Source organism: Eufriesea mexicana, unplaced genomic scaffold (genome assembly GCF_001483705.2).
Source record: "Eufriesea mexicana isolate 0111107269 unplaced genomic scaffold, ASM148370v2 scaffold1767, whole genome shotgun sequence".
Taxonomy (NCBI): domain Eukaryota; kingdom Metazoa; phylum Arthropoda; class Insecta; order Hymenoptera; family Apidae; genus Eufriesea; species Eufriesea mexicana.
This window is the reverse complement of record NW_016909873.1, coordinates 603,106-618,969: the sequence shown is the minus strand read 5'-3', so window position 1 is coordinate 618,969 and position 15,864 is coordinate 603,106. Positions and strand designations below refer to the sequence as shown.

At 28.7% G+C, this 15,864-nt stretch overlaps 4 protein-coding genes across 8 annotated transcripts; 2 read left to right on the top strand and 2 right to left on the bottom strand.

The window, feature by feature from the left end:
* Positions 1 to 602: 602 nt before the first annotated feature.
* On the bottom strand, positions 603 to 3,044 carry wds (WD repeat-containing protein wds). Its single transcript, XM_017901825.1, has 9 exons — positions 3,023 to 3,044; positions 2,547 to 2,679; positions 2,331 to 2,427; positions 2,074 to 2,237; positions 1,821 to 1,910; positions 1,279 to 1,418; positions 972 to 1,203; positions 800 to 887; positions 603 to 703 (listed from the first exon to the last, which is right to left on the bottom strand). Exons 2-9 carry the CDS (start codon positions 2,637 to 2,639, stop codon positions 603 to 605), a joined length of 1,005 nt encoding a protein of 334 aa, XP_017757314.1. The 5' UTR covers positions 2,640 to 2,679; positions 3,023 to 3,044.
* A 767-nt stretch (positions 3,045 to 3,811) lies between these two features.
* On the top strand, positions 3,812 to 4,626 carry Xrcc2 (X-ray repair cross complementing 2). The gene has a single exon (XM_017901783.1). It carries the CDS (start codon positions 3,829 to 3,831, stop codon positions 4,624 to 4,626), a length of 798 nt encoding a protein of 265 aa, XP_017757272.1. The 5' UTR covers positions 3,812 to 3,828.
* Positions 4,627 to 4,630: 4 nt separating this feature from the next.
* On the bottom strand, positions 4,631 to 7,370 carry LOC108548723 (sec1 family domain-containing protein 2). 3 transcript variants are annotated; one of them, XM_017901806.1, is made up of 10 exons: positions 7,170 to 7,370; positions 6,820 to 7,062; positions 6,462 to 6,731; positions 6,202 to 6,387; positions 5,852 to 6,109; positions 5,643 to 5,771; positions 5,338 to 5,569; positions 5,158 to 5,266; positions 4,952 to 5,101; positions 4,631 to 4,871 (listed from the first exon to the last, which is right to left on the bottom strand). In XM_017901806.1, exons 1-10 carry the CDS (start codon positions 7,368 to 7,370, stop codon positions 4,664 to 4,666), a joined length of 1,986 nt encoding a protein of 661 aa, XP_017757295.1. In that variant the 3' UTR covers positions 4,631 to 4,663. The 3 variants fall into 3 exon arrangements, with proteins under 3 accessions (XP_017757295.1, XP_017757296.1, XP_017757297.1); XM_017901807.1 differs by having other exon boundaries at positions 4,952 to 5,080; XM_017901808.1 differs by lacking the exon at positions 4,952 to 5,101.
* Positions 7,371 to 7,638: 268 nt separating this feature from the next.
* Gapvd1 (GTPase activating protein and VPS9 domains 1) lies at positions 7,639 to 15,637 on the top strand. 3 transcript variants are annotated; one of them, XM_017901892.1, is made up of 16 exons: positions 7,639 to 7,658; positions 8,523 to 8,656; positions 8,744 to 10,091; positions 10,603 to 10,787; positions 10,932 to 11,091; positions 11,368 to 11,541; positions 11,621 to 11,782; positions 11,869 to 12,133; positions 12,275 to 12,363; positions 12,452 to 12,888; positions 13,041 to 13,539; positions 13,646 to 13,878; positions 13,978 to 14,234; positions 14,361 to 14,572; positions 14,685 to 15,070; positions 15,175 to 15,637. In XM_017901892.1, exons 2-16 carry the CDS (start codon positions 8,525 to 8,527, stop codon positions 15,304 to 15,306), a joined length of 4,671 nt encoding a protein of 1,556 aa, XP_017757381.1. In that variant the 5' UTR covers positions 7,639 to 7,658; positions 8,523 to 8,524; the 3' UTR covers positions 15,307 to 15,637. The 3 variants fall into 3 exon arrangements, with proteins under 3 accessions (XP_017757381.1, XP_017757382.1, XP_017757380.1); XM_017901893.1 differs by lacking the exon at positions 7,639 to 7,658 and adding an exon at positions 8,294 to 8,360 and having other exon boundaries at positions 8,458 to 8,656; positions 10,603 to 10,763; XM_017901891.1 differs by lacking the exon at positions 7,639 to 7,658 and adding an exon at positions 8,294 to 8,360 and having other exon boundaries at positions 8,458 to 8,656.
* Positions 15,638 to 15,864: the final 227 nt, after the last annotated feature.

Below are 15,864 nucleotides of genomic sequence, written 5' to 3'. Positions count from 1 at the left end.
ATTTTTTGTTTAATTTTTTCTCGTTCTTTCCCCCTTTTTTTATATAAACATATTTACGTTACAAGGATTTGTTTTGTCCACTTTTTCTTTCTTTCTTCTTTTATATATTTAATGATGCTACACACGATTGGCACATCATCCAATATTACACTGCTTTATTTTTTACTATAAACGAAAAAAAAAAACATCCGCTTTAAGTAAATTACAAAGTAAATTACATAGTTACAGACATAAAGCGACCAGTTACATAATAAACATCAAAATGATAAAAGAAAATAGTTCACCTAAAAATTATTTACTTTTCGATTTGTTCATAACTGTTGCGTAATAATTTAAATTTATTCTGTTTATCCAATTATAGCAATTAACTTGCACAACTGTGTTGATTATAAATACATTCACATAAAAACAAAATTCTACTTTTTACAATATAATATCCGATGAGTGGATTATATATTAAAATTATCAATTTCATTAAAATAGGAAATTGGGTAAGTGTAAATTTTTAAAAAATAAAAAAAAAAGCGAATAGAACATTTCTAAAAGATATAAACGCTTTTTATAAGATTTTCAATGAAACCATGAGTAATATCTCTATTATTTTATGTATCACTTTTCCACAATTTGATAGTTTTATCGTTTTCAAGTGCAGCCGACGCTATAATATTATCAGTCGGATGACACGTTGTACAAAGTACAACATCTACAAATTAACAAATAAATTGATTAGTATCATATAACACATTAATATTTCGTTATAATGACATAAATTAAACGTCCATTTAATTATAATTCATACCTGTGTGACCTTGCAATTTTTGAACAATCTCCTTAGTTTGTAAATTCCAAATATATACCATATTATCCTCTGAACCTGAGACAATCCACTAATGAACAATAAAATTTAATTAAATAAAGCTAATTTAATTGTACCAAGTAAATTCATTTAACATACAGACTGTATAATTTACCTTTCCTCCTGTAACTGAGAAATTAGCAAAAATGCAATATTTTTCATTTTTATGACCTGTGTATGTTTTCAAACATTTTCCTTTACTATAATCCCAAAGTTTTAACGTATTGTCTAATGTTGCTGCTAAAATATACTTTCCATTTGGTGAAAACTTAACAAAAGAGACAGGAGGATTATCATCATCAATTAAAGTCTTCAAGCACTGACCAGATGCTGTATCCCAAATTCGACTATGTAACCATCATATCATTAAATATTTTTCTAAAAGACAGGTGTTCACATGCAAAACAAATATGTATATTTACCATAATCCATCATAACTACTAGACACAATTAACGATCCATCCCTGTTAAAGTGAACTGCACTTACAGGATCTGAGTGAGCAGGTAATGTTTTCAAACACTTTCCAGTTCTAACATCCCATATTCTGACACTTTCATCAAACTAATAATATTTATCAAGTTAATTACTTTAATTATTTTTCTTGCATTTATACATGCAAACCTTTATCCATAAACACATAAGCTACTTCCAATAAAATTTACAAAATATTGTAAAAAATATTATTTAAAATTAAATTCTTAATTCCTCTTTTTTTCATTCTCTTTATTTTGTCCATATTAATATGAACCATATCACAAATTGTTATCTTACACCTTCTAATACCCCTTTAAATAAAATGATCGAACTATACAATTTTTTGTTTTTTATTACTAAAAATAACATACATTATAAAATAACCTTTTTATCAACATTGCGTAATAAACTTATGTATATGATATGGTAGCTTGCATGTTATCTTACATGAAATTACATGTGAACAAATTTTTATATTAAAATACTTACAGAACCAGAAACTATTAGATTTGATTGTGGATTAAAATTGCAACAGAATACATAGTTACTATGTCCTTTTAATGTTTTTAAACACTTCCCCTAGAAATTAAAAAAATTGTATAACTTAGCCACTCATCTTACTTATTTACTAATAGATAGTTCATATTAATATTAAAATATGACATAGAAGTATTTTAAATACATTGAAATTCAATTTAGATATAAATTTTTAAATTATAAATATTTTCAAATTGAAACTTACAGAACTTAATTCCCATATTTTCAAAGTTTTATCATCAGAAGCAGATACTAATAATCTACTATCACTAGACCATGCAACATCTGAAATACCAAGTTTATGGCCAGATATAGTTTTTTCAAATTTCCCATCATAGGATCCCCATATTTTAATTAATTTATCTGCAGCTATAAAAAGAATTAATATTCAAACAAACTTTGTAATTATAAAACTGAAACCTATTATTTGAATTAATGTTAGATTGAAACATCTCTATTTACAAGAACTTGCAAGCCATTCCCCATTAGGACTAAATTTTACAGAAGAGACTGCTTTGGTATGGCCAGCCAAAGTATACTTCAAAGTATAATTTGGTTTCTGCAAAAGTCAAGAAATACAGGAATTTTAAAAACATTATTCACCGATAAAGTGAGAAGAGAAATTAATACAATAGTAAAAAGCAAGAAATATTAAAACACGAATTTGACTTTCCTCACCAATGTTGAACTGCTTTTGGTGCCAGTGGCTGAAGCAGTTGCAGTATTATTGACAGACGTTTGATGTCCTGGTGATGGCCCAAGTGGCACCATTTTTAGATGAGTTTCGACGAATATACTTATGAAATAAGAGCTACAGTGTGTATATAAACAAAGATTACGATAGTTTACACGAATAGGCTTTAATAATTTTTAGCGTTATTCGTTATTCGATCTTCAAAGAAAAATTCAACAGGATATTTTCACGTTAATGGTACAAATTCTTTTAAATTTCTTTATTTAGAATAACTATGATAAACTGCATCTTGGAATTGTAACATATTTAAAACTACTAATGATGCTTTACATTTTCTTAAAGTCGTTAGTGTACATGTGATTAAGGAGTACTTTGTTGACTATTACTGAGTGTCGAATTGTAAAATTATTTATCCTTTCTAATTTCAATTTCTTTTTTATTTTTCTTTATAGTTTTTCACCTTTAGTTTTCTTCTTTATATTTTTCCATTTATACTTTCATAAATAAAACATTTTTCCATTCAAGAAAAACTTTTTGATATTCACCCACATAAGCATATACGTGACAAAAACAAAAAACAACAAGACTGCTACGTTCGTGACATTCAATGTTGTCCATTAAGCTCATGAAACTTGAGTGTAGAATTGAAACTCAACACTGCCATCATGTGACAATTGATCACAACTTTTCAGCTACTTAAACACTGCGATACAGGCTTAAGTGTTACGAAGAAAACACTTGCCAATTGTTAACTTTATTTTTTAGCGAATTTGCTAGGTTGTATAACTCATCAAACTGAGTAGGTTAATATCCCTTTTTTTTAAATAAATGTTCAATAGCTTAAATTATCTAATAAGAATTTAATAATGCTTTCTTATATTCATCATTAAAGAGTTCTACAAATTTTTATATTTGAGGTTTATTACAGTAATTTTCTTTTTAAGACCTAAATTTTTGTTCCATTTAATCTCCTTGGTTATCTTTATACATTATGTACATTAATTCTTTGTTCCTTTGTCTTCATATGTTTGTAATATTGTAAACTTAATAAGATGTAATCCAATAATGAATTAGTATTATTTTATACCTAGTACTAAGCAATATCCAACATATATATCTTTTACAGATAAAATACGTGATGCAAAAATTTTCATAATAATTTATTGATAAAATAAAAACGTTGCAACAACTTGGATAAAAATATTTTAAAGGAAAAAGAAATAAAATTTATTATTAAAATAAGAAAAAAAATTAGAAATAAAACTTATGTATTCACAAATCGAATCTGGAGCAGAATTGCTCGCAAGACTAAATAGTAAACCAAATCTAAATAAGCTTGAAGATACATTGTTTCTTGATGGTCCTCGAAACACTGACATTATAGAAATTAGTGGAGACCGATCATGTGGGAAGACTCTTCTTTTATCACAAATGCTGGCAAAGTGTATTTTACCAAATTATTATCAAATCAAAGGTTGCAATGCTACAGCCATTCTAATAAATACAGATCATCATTTTCAAATTTCAAAATTAGTTGAATTGATGAGTGATATTATAAATGCTACTGGTATAGTATCATTTACATCTGAAGCAATTGAATTGGATTTTAATAGAATAAATATTATTAAAAATTCTTTACACAACTTGCACATTGTCAATTGTTATAACAGTGAACAATTTTTTCTAACATTACGCACACTAGATGATATATTTCTTGATAATGCCAAAATTGCTGTTTTAGCCATTGACAGCATAACAGCATATTATTGGCAAGATTGTGAAGAAAATATTACTACAGTTGATACTTATGTAAACAAGTTATTAAAACTTATTAAAATCCATACAACTCAATTTAATATTTTGACAATATATACCAAGCTACATGAAAACATATATGATCAAGGAAAAAAACATGTGAATGTTGATTATAAAATACAGTTGTGTAGAATGCATAATTCAAAAAATCTTATATGTATACTGGAAACAGTTAAAATTATCAGGAAAATATATTATTCTATTTTATCCAATGGTATAAAGTGGAAGATAAATGAAAAAAAGGAATGAATTTTATTATATTTACAAGTTTTTCTAAAAAATATAGTTAACCAAAAAATATTTTATCCACTATGTCCAAAGGGTTTAACAACCTAGACCCTGCTAATATTACATGTGGTATTTCCTTGTCATTGGGCACTAATGCTACTTCTTGAATTACTTTTGCTTCTTCTGCAGTAATTCCACCAACAATGTATATTAAAATATAGGGATTGTCTCGAGGATGACGTTTTGTTTTACCCCTTAAAATCAAACTGAAACAGGAAAAAGGAAACAGGAAAGTCTTGATGTTAAACTTTTTAAATAATTTATATAACTAAATTGTTATGTTTACTTAAAACCAGCTGAAATAAATGAAGACGATTTTTTATGTAGATCCCGTAATTCTCGTCCTATATCTACATAGAATATATCCTTAATAACTTGTTCTAAGATACTAATATGCCGAGTTGCTTCTTGAGAACTTGGTTTCAAAATACAAAATCTACAAATAATTATTGTTTTCATCATATTAATATAATTTATAATTAAAAGCTTTACCTGTAATCTTGTAATGTTAAACGTTGTTCTGCAATTGATCGCAGAGTATCAACAATACGCGCTGCAATCTTACATGACGTTTCTTGCGCTACAGTAATATCGTGCACTCCTAACATATTAATAACTGATGAATCTTAGTCTATAATGTTTTACAAAAAACAAATGTCAAATAATATATACCTAAGAGTAATAAAGTACGCTGATAGATTGACTTTGTACTGTTCAATGGATTTTCTTTTAAAACCTGAAGATCTTCAAAAATTGCATCTGCAATTGATTCTTCTAATTGAAGTTCTTGTTGTGTAGAAAACCGAATCTGCGTTCCCGCAAGAGCATAGATATGTATTAATAATGCTAATAAGTTTTCAATATCAAGTCCTCTGTGAATTCGAGTGCGTATAATATTACTCAACTAAAAAGATGGTTAATTTGCATTTGTTAAGTGACCGTGGTAGAAGTAAAATTAAAATTTAAAAACTAATTACCTGTACCAGAATACTTGACGACTCTCGACTCACAGAAAGATTTTGCAAAGCTAATTTTTCTAAACTAGTAAGTAATTCAAATTGACCAGTCTTTTGTGATGTGGATGCTTCTATTATTGCTAAAATACACTACATCACAAAATAATAAAAGATAATTTTAAGGTATATTATCTACATAAAAAAGAGAGGATTAAAAATTGTACCATCACCTGAAGTTTTTCTATATGAATCACCATAGAATCAATAGTATTTTTAGACTGAATCTTACTAACAACTTTTTCTAAACTATGCCCAGAAATTCTTGTTGGTGTTTTCAATTTTTGACTATCTTTTGTTGAAACTATATCATTTAGAAATTGATTGGCTGTTCCTAATAACATTTTTTCCTTTTGTGAAATAAAGAGATCCATCATAGCATCTCCTATATTTGCTAAACACCCTGGTATTTCATATGGTTGTAAAATTTCCTTAAAATCCATAAAAGTACAAAGAAATATTTAGATAGATTAATGAAAGTAGTTGTATAAATAAAGACATATGTAAACAATATATTACATACCGTTACTTTTCCAAACACAGGTGATAGATTAATAGCTACATCATTATCATGATGTGGTAAACGAGGAAACGTTCGTAATATTTTTGTGAGGAAAGATTCCATGTTATTACTAGTAGGTGTACAAAGATCTAATGTTCTATCAATCAAAATAAGAGAAACTCCTATTTCTGGAGTTTCTGATAAATTCTATACATACAATAATAAGTAATTTATTGTATAATACTGTATAACATTTCATTATTTTATTTTCTACTACTTACATTCCAATGATCAGTAGTAGATATATAATTTTCCAAATTCTCTGCAAGTTGATCACTGAACTTTCCAACTGAATAAATATCTAATTTAACTTTTATGCTATTGAATAGACTATAAAATGAATATGCTAAAAAATTTAATTTGATAAACATATCTTTTGAAATATTTGTATTTAAAGTTGGCATTATATCTCCAAAAGGAGGTGTTATAAACAGATTCTTATTTAAAAGGGCAACCAAAATTGGTACATAGATAACATTGACAATAGGTTCCTACAAAATAAACTTAATTTGATTATAACTGAAATAAATTTACAACAAATTTAAAAAATAAACAGAAATAAAAAATTAATTGACTAACTTGCGAAAGATTTTTTGACATCATCCAAATCTTAATATCCTTTTCCAGCTTTGTATAATTTAACTTTTCTTCAACAGATGATATTCCTAAAGGATCAATAGTGCAACAAGGCACACTGCAGTAAACAATACAGTTTTGAAATACATTCTTTGCCATAATCATTTTAATTGTTCTTTGATAAAATGCTGGATCACCAGATGTTGATATAATAACAGCTTTCTTAGCATCTTTAACTTCAACATACTAACAATAATAAGGATTGTATTTGTAATAGTATCACTCTTTTTTTAAACTTTATTTTCATTTCTGTTTAAAATTTTTGTAGTCATATATAAAATATCTATACCTACTCGAAAATGATACATTCCAAATTCATAAACTGCAATTGCACCAGCATCTTTTAATGTTACATAACCTTTACCCGCTGTGTACCAATGTAAGCATTCAATTGCACAATGATCTATATAAACTACTGAATTACATACTTCTGCAAAAATATTTGTCCAACATTCAGCGATAAATTTTCTAATTTCTAAAATAATATCTGTCATTTTTTTAGAATTTCGTTAGATATCACTTTTCTGATTTCTTATTGTCTATAACCTCTTTGAACATTTCAAAATTTATAATGGTTGAACATTTGTCCAAATATTACCCTCATATGTACATAGATATTAATAATTATAATAATAAATAATAGTCAACTTTATCTTAACGTCATATATTATATACACTATATGAAAGTTATATAAGCTACTTTGATCAGCATTTTATACATTGAACATATATAACTTCTGTTATAAGAATTATTAGTATATACGGTGATCTTTCATTATAATGTATGTACTTTTTTATATAATTTGTTCTTTGGTACCAACTAAAATGAATTTTTATTGTGGAATTCGAATTATAAAAGATGTCACATATTTAGAAAAGAATATATATCCTTCTGTTTTTTATTAAAATTAAAAAATTTAGTTCTTCAAAGTCATCGTAAAAATTTGCTGGAACAAAATTGAAGAAATATTTTCAAAAAGCTATTTTATAGAGGTTTGGCATTATTAAAAAGATTTTTGTTTTACATATAAAATACTAATTTTTTAATAAATAATTCGAGCACTATTTAAATTTTCAAATCCTTGTCGAGTAATCGAACAACTACATCAAGACTTAGTTTTCGATTTAAAGTACAGGTACAGCCATTTGTCGTAGGAAATTCTAACCTACAATAGAAAATGATTGTGCGTCGGTGCGAAAGTTGGTTCGGAATAAAAAGAAAAATAATAAAAAGTTATAATTCTACAAATAACGTTTAACTATCAGCCCTAGAAATATCCTTATAAAATAAAGGAACTTAAGTTATCGTCGTTTAAAAAAAAGATAAAGTTTTAATTGAAGTGATCAATTACGACTCCTTTCTTGTGTTATCCGAAAATCGACCATATCTTCTTATTTTCCCTTAATTTACTTACTAGATAATTTAAAAAACTTTTTATTAAATAAACGGTTAAAAACAATTTATCTTATTTAGTATTATACAGGTATAGTTTTTATATTAATGTAGAATATAATATAATATTAAAATATAATAATTAATTAACTTGTTAAAAGATTTGATACATTGCTAAATATTAATAGGATATAAGAAGAGAAGAATCTTCAAATTATTTCACAATAATCATTGTTTTCCTGGGTATGCTTAGTAATGTCATCAGCAAATAGTATAGAATCCCTAGGAACATTACAATGGGATATAATCGAATTGGCCAATCATTTGCGCCAGGAACGCTTATTTGTTACTTCAGAACAACAAAATTTACAAATACTGAATGAAAAGGTATGTAATAATTAGTTTAAGATGAGAGATAAATAACAACAAAGACACCATATTGTGAGTAAAAGTAAGAAATTGATTGAATTTTAGGTGTTATATGCATCATCAAATTTAGCCCAACAAGCATGGATTACAGCACAACAAAGAGTTAATCTTAATCAATTGATAATGTCGAAACCATACTGTACACCGGCATCTTGTTGTCAAAGAGCAAATACATTGGAAAATTCAAATTTTGTTGATGTGTACAAATATTTACGTTATCAGACATGTTTGTTATATGGGGAATTCTTGGGTGCTCTTAGAAAGTCTCCAAAATTACTTGCATTGTGTTTAGTTGAAGGGAATAAATTATTACCAGACTCTGTGCAAACTATAGTTCAGTCATTAGCTGCAGGTTTATATGGTAGTTGTTTGCTACCAGAAGATAAAATCTTGGTTTTAAAATTACTGAAACATCTAATGCTGCTACAAATTGTACCATCAGATAATCCTCGAAGATTACTAAGACATGGCACATGTGCTTTCTCTAGGTTTTACTCAGTTTTTCATGAGAGTTTATTTTCAGCCAAGTTTTTTTTGACTGCTGCTTTACATAATCCTATTATACAGTTATTAATGGAAGATGAAATGTTTCTCGATATCGATCCAGATAAAGCACCTATAAGATTTCCTCCATCAGAAAGATTGAAAAAATTTGGCAAAGAAGATACTGCAGAGTATGAAGCGAAGCTACAACAATATAGGCTCTGGACGATTAATTCTTTATTCCATATTACACAAAGATTTATTATCAGTATACGGGAAAATATGCATTGTTTTCCAAGCAGTGTATGCTGGTTGGTTAGACAAATGGCTGGACTTTTGGGGAAAAGTGGAAATGTTGATTCAAAAGAGGTACATGCGATGTGTACCGACTTAGTTTTTACGTATTTTATATGTCCTGCAATAGTAAATCCAGAACCATATGGTATTACTGATGCACCTATTAGTTACGTTGCTCGATTCAATCTCATGCAAGTTGGACAAATTTTGCAAATGCTTTCCTTAATGAAATACCAAGTTGTTGACAGTAAAACATTCGACCTATACAAAAAATTCGATAAGGATTCCGTTTCTTCTATAATAGATGCAATGGTAGATGGTGCAACAGAAGAGCTTGAAGACGAGCCTAATATCGTCGATAACAATAAACTTCGAGGACTTTGTCGCTTTGCTGCTTTATTCACAGAAACGGAATTAAATACATTGATTATATTTCTGCAAACCATTGCTACAGAGGCTACGGTAGAAAATGCCTCGCGATCTGCTGCATTTGATACAAAGCAATTGATCGATATGCTCTCTCAATTACCTTCTGGTTCTTTAACTGCTAATAAATTGCCTAACAATGTCTCTGTTGAAACTATCAATAAGAAGGGAGGTCTGTTAGGAAAAGGTACTTATATTAAAGTATTAGTTTTATTCTTTCATATTTTCTTCTGTAGAAACACAGTACTTAATCATTCACAGACTTTGATCATTTAGTTCAGATACTAAAAGTATTCAGTTCAACATTTATGATATGTGTCATAAAAAATTATTATTAAAATCTTTTAATCTTACTTTTATTAAGAACTGTTATTAAATACTTGTAAGTACTTATAAATATGTATAAACTATATTTTGTCTAATATTTTAATAATACGAAATATTTCCTTTAAAAGTACAAAATATTAAGAGATGTATAGTGTTCTTCATGAGTCTCATTGATTTTTTGTTTTTTTTTTTTTTTTTTTTTTTTTTAGAAACGAATTTCTGAGTATAATTCTTTATACTTAGATATCTTACATTTCTAATAGATATAAAATCAGGTCTATTGTCGACTCTCTGTGTATAAAATTCTTCATTCAAAGGATAAATAAAAAAAAAACTGGTAAAAAAACAATAAATATTAACTTCTCTGATAGGAAAAAATTGGGGTGTACGAGTATCATCCTCGTCGTCATCCAATACGACTAATGACGGAGGAGATGAATTAAACGGCACTTCAACACCTGAAGAAGAACCTGTTGACAAAAGTCCTCAAGATGTTCTTGTTATTCCATTTGGACCAAATACTGGAGAATTTGTAGGACTTCTTAGTGAACAAAAAGTATTTTTTTTCCTTTTTTTTTTTTTTGAATTAATATTTTAAATATCAATTATATATTCTGTAAATTTCTTTCTCTCATATTATATATTAATATGTTATTAATATACAATATTTATAACTATACTCTTCTTTTTACTATTGCAGGTATTATGCACAGAACTTCAATCTAACATGGGAAATGGACCGCTTAATTTGAATCTCTCTGGTGATATAACTAACATACATGAAAGACAAGAAAATTGTGGAGTTGAGCGTACAGAAAGTCAAGAGAAAAAGACAAGGTTTTCATTATCTCATGACGAAGGTATTACATTTTTTTAAAAATTCACATTTGAAATAAAATAAAATAAGTGGCTGATCATATAAAAGGAAAAGGATAATGTAGTTTATTAATTAAAATTGAATTCAATTTTTTTTTTTTTTTTTTTTTTTTTTTTTTAAGAAAAATATAATTCTTCTTTATCTCTATAGAAGGTTTTGAGTCAAGTCAGTAATTAAAAAACAATTAAATTTAATTATGAAAGGAAATAGATTTATTTATACTTGATTGAAGGTAATCATTAATATTTTATACCATTAGTTTTATTTGAAGGCTTTATCGGAAATACATCGGATAATTTAGAAGCTGTATCAGAAGCTGCTTCAAATCATAGTGTTGCTTCCTCGCTCGAGTTGGAAACAGAGGATCAAAACGATAATCTCTCTGATATGGTATCCGCCAGCGTATCTGGGCGTGGAACGCCAAATATATCAGGTTTTACTAAATAAACTTCATTTGAATAGAGATAAATAATAAGAAAAGTATTAAATCATTTGATATTCGAATTGTCTAGGTCGTGACACTCCATCATCTCAAATCACCGAAGGAGACGAAGGACGAGCAGCAGGTGAAACTCGGCAATTGGATTTACCTCCATCAAATTTATCAACGAAACAAAGTCGATCTGAAATAGATGACAAGTTTTGTAAATTTGAAATAAAAAAGTTGATCGAAGGTATTTATGGAAGAAAAAAGAAATAAATTATTAACAAAGATATATATAAGAAGATTGTATTCACAGATTTAAACATATATATTTAGGAGATGAAACTGTTTCAATGGTATCTGATACCTGGTCAACAGATGTCCTGGCTTCGGATAGTGAAATAATTGAACAACAAGAAAAAATACTATATCCTTCTTCCTCTGAGCAAACCCCTTCAGTTTTGTCAACATCAGAATCAGTGCCGCAAGCTGTGTTAGATGTTAGTGAAACTGCATCCGAAGCCTGGAGTACCGATGTATTGGCTAGTGATTCTGAAAGACTAACAGAGGTTGATACTGATGATACTGCTAGTGTTGCAAGGTATATATTGTAAACAACAAAAAGAGAAGAAACGAAAATCAGAGAACAGAAAAAGAATAAAACAGTACAAATACATAATGAAAAGGAAAAGAGACGAAGAATACAGGAAAAATTTGCGATGTGTCATTTGTTATGTTTTAGATCTGATGATACCGCGAGATCTGAAATTGAAGTTGAATCTCGTAGCGAAGCCGAAACAACTGAAAAAACTTTGGCACAGGAAATTTCTCGTAAAAACATTTAATAATCGCAAACGCATTTTATTATTCAATGCTCTTCTTCATTTTGTATTCATCATTCTATTCTTTATATTTTTAGAAAATGTTACACCAATCGAATGTGTGTCAACAACGAATCTTCAGTCGATGCCGATAAACCCAGAAAATATACAATTTCCTACAACTGTTAATCTTTCGCCGACAACTCTCTCGGTATCTTCCTTGAGTGTAACTGAACAGAATGGAAATAGGGCCGACTGTGAATCAAACATGATAAAATATATTGATAAAAATGCCAATAGTGTTGCTGGTAGCACAACAGATTATAACAAATCGTTATGTGAAGATAGATTGGTTCATCTCATTGACAAACTTCACATTGAGAATGAAAAAGTTCAGATTGAACGGCAAACTTCTTCAACTCACAATCACATCAGTGTAGCAGCTGTTGCACCAACTTTATTATTAGCTAATCATATTTCACCTCCCACCTTGTCAAGCACAGAAAAATCGCACAACGCCAGTGTGAAATCAGAGGTTCGTTTTCTCTAAATTATTATTATTATTTTAGTTGTCAATACCACTACTATATTATTATTCTCCTTCTTTTCTTCGATGCGTTTGCATGTTTATATGTGACATTCATTATTTAACAATATAGTATAGTTAATTTTCGAAGCTTGTTTTAGTCACAGGAATTAGGAAGTAGCTTAGTTACTTCAGTTGAAGAAAGTGTTAACGAAAGTGGTCAGGACGGCATTGTTGGAGTAAGTACTGGTAGCTTGGCATCGAGCAGTAGCTCTGGTTCTGAGACGCGAACAAAAAATATAAGTTCGGAGTTACCACTATCAGCGGGAACATTGGTGAATGAAAATTGTGATATTATAATGAATAACTGTTCAAAACCAACCGTATCCAGCGGAGCCATACCAAAAAGTATCAGTTTTGACATGACTGCGGAGCGTGGAGACAAGGAATTGTTAGACGATGAACAGAAAAATAAAAGAGGTTTTTTTGGAAAATTGAAAATGTCTCTAAGAAATAGACGTGGTAAAGTAATTCGTGGCACGGATGACATCGGTAGATGTTACGACCGTGAATCCATTAGTGATAATATCGACGTAGGACGACATAGATTACGCAGAATAATGTCAGAAGATGTATCATCAACTGGTAATGCAAGTGGTGGTAAATATTGCTTTCTTTAACATTTTGTATTACAATTATCATTATAAAGCTATAGGAATAAAAAACGAGGATGGAACAATAAAAGGACTGCTTTAAAATTTCCCAGATACTACGGATGATATTTTAGCCAAATATAGAAGAAAACCAAGTGCGACAAGCGATACAGCGTCTGTAGAAAGTAATCAATCTCGTACAAAAGAATCAATTGAAGATGAGAGACTTCTCATAGATCCGAATAATATTGAACTTTCCTACGCATTTGCTGATGCTAAAAGAAAATTACGAATGGTACTTAGTACTGCTGACCTTCAACATATTCCTTGGAGTGCAACTTCCGAAGTACTATAACTCATTATTTTATTGAATATTTTTTTTAAACTGGAATTTTATATTATATTATGAACAAAAAAAAAAAGAAAAATAATTTACTTGTTACAGCGAAATTATTGGTCACAAAAAGAAAATGAATTAGTTGCCTTCCTCCAGTTGCAATTGGCAGAAGCTATTAATTTGCAAGACAGAGCATTAATAGCACATTTACACGAAACATTACGTTGTGTTAGATTGTTTAATGATGATGAATGTAGGAAATTATTCAAATCACTACGTGAAGATTATCAAAAGCGTTCACCTTACATCGCATATTTGATTAGATGTCGGCAAGGATTACTTTCTACATTAGCTCACTTGGATAGGTAGTGTTATCGATCTCTTTAAAAAAATATGCGTATAACACGCATATATGTTACAAATATAAAATATTTTTTTTTAATAGCCGTATTAAAAACAATTAATACCATATTAATGTTACACAATTGTAGGTTGTGTGTTAGAGTAAAATGTGATCGTGATGCCGTCAATAATCATCTTGTATCTGTTTGTGTAAAAGTCTTCTTAGAAAAAAAGGAGTCGCTTCTACTACGTTTTTGCGACGAATTCAAAAAATTAACATTAGCAGATGAGAAACAAGATTTAGTGGATAGTTTTCTAAATAAGCTCCACGCGAAAATGGATAACGATCCAATTTGGCAGTGTTAGTAAACGTTAATTTCTTTAAACTTTACAACTACATCAATATAATATACTTATAATATAGTTATAACGATCAATTATAAATTACTTTTATATACACACTTTTAATATAGGTCCATGCGAAAATCAGTTGAACTTGGCAAGAGTTGTAGTGGAAAGGACTGTAATGGCACGTGTGTATCATAACGCTCTTTATCCGAATGGAGATGGTGACATTAATAGGGATCAATTATTACATGATCATATTAAAAAATTGGCTAAGGTCATAACACCGAACCATAAAGATTTACGAATTCCTAAAATATACCATTACGAGTGTCCCTGGCCATGGGCTCAAGCAGAGTTGAGCATGATATCAGCATATAAAACACCTAGAGATAAACTACAATGTGTTTTTCGTTGTGCTACCACTATCATGAATTTACTTTCAATGGCAACTGAAAGAGGAGTGCCTGCAGCAGATGACTTGATTCCTGTATTAGTCTATGTTATCATTAAAGCAAGTGTTTTATATTATTCTTCTTTGTTAATGTCTATATATATACATAGACTATTATTATTTGCTGCTAAAAATAATAATGGTTTCTTCAATTAAATTTTCAGACCAACCCGCTGTCCTTGCTTTCAACCATACAATACGTGGATAGTTTCTATGGAAATCGATTAGGGGGAGAAGAACAATATTGGTGGACTCAATTTTGTTCCGCGATTAAATTTATAAAGACTATGGATTAAGTTACACCTAATAACAAGATATTGCAGGAACATGTAGAAATAGTGTATCATAATTTTCATTTCCATAGTCTATCATGTTATTGCAATTGTCTTTTTCATTGCCACTATCATTATTGTCTTTGTGATCAACGTATTAATATTACTAATATCAATGCCATTATCCTTACTACTTTCTATCCTATTATTTCCATCAAAATTTCTCCCACTGTTATTCCTTGTTGCTACTATAAACATTTACCATTTCTATTGTCATTCTTATTATAATATTATAGTCAATCTCATTAGCCTAGTTAAGTTCAAATATTAATTATCATCACAACCACCGTCACTATCACCACCACCACTACCATTATTATTATTATTATTATTTATATTGATATGATTATAATTATAATAATAATAATTATTGTTGTTGTTCTTATTGTCATTGTCAAAATATCGTATATTGCGATCATTGTTGGTATTAGTGTTTACTATTAATTTCAATTTTATTTTTACATTACATTATAGAATTGCCGACAATGATACCTAGTCACCAAACTTTTTATGATGTCATGC

What these genes read in the sequence shown, in the direction of transcription:
- wds (XM_017901825.1), bottom strand. Translation starts at nt 2,639, where the DNA reads ATGGTGCCACTTGGGCCATCACCAGGACATCAAACGTCTGTCAATAAT. An exon ending in GGAATGGCTTGCAAGTTCTT is followed by an intron (nt 2,238 to 2,330) that starts GTAAATAGAGAT and finishes TTCTTTTTATAG; the next exon opens with CTGCAGATAAATTAATTAAA. An exon ending in TCTCAGTTACAGGAGGAAAG is followed by an intron (nt 888 to 971) that starts GTAAATTATACA and finishes ATTGTTCATTAG; the next exon opens with TGGATTGTCTCAGGTTCAGA.
- Xrcc2 (XM_017901783.1), top strand. Translation starts at nt 3,829, where the DNA reads ATGTATTCACAAATCGAATCTGGAGCAGAATTGCTCGCAAGACTAAAT.
- LOC108548723 (XM_017901806.1), bottom strand. Translation starts at nt 7,370, where the DNA reads ATGACAGATATTATTTTAGAAATTAGAAAATTTATCGCTGAATGTTGG. An exon ending in TTGGAATGTATCATTTTCGA is followed by an intron (nt 7,063 to 7,169) that starts GTAGGTATAGAT and finishes TATTATTGTTAG; the next exon opens with TATGTTGAAGTTAAAGATGC. An exon ending in TTCATATAGAAAAACTTCAG is followed by an intron (nt 5,772 to 5,851) that starts GTGATGGTACAA and finishes TTTGTGATGTAG; the next exon opens with TGTATTTTAGCAATAATAGA.
- Gapvd1 (XM_017901892.1), top strand. Translation starts at nt 8,525, where the DNA reads ATGTCATCAGCAAATAGTATAGAATCCCTAGGAACATTACAATGGGAT. An exon ending in TACAAATACTGAATGAAAAG is followed by an intron (nt 8,657 to 8,743) that starts GTATGTAATAAT and finishes ATTGAATTTTAG; the next exon opens with GTGTTATATGCATCATCAAA. An exon ending in AACTGGTAATGCAAGTGGTG is followed by an intron (nt 13,540 to 13,645) that starts GTAAATATTGCT and finishes AAAATTTCCCAG; the next exon opens with ATACTACGGATGATATTTTA.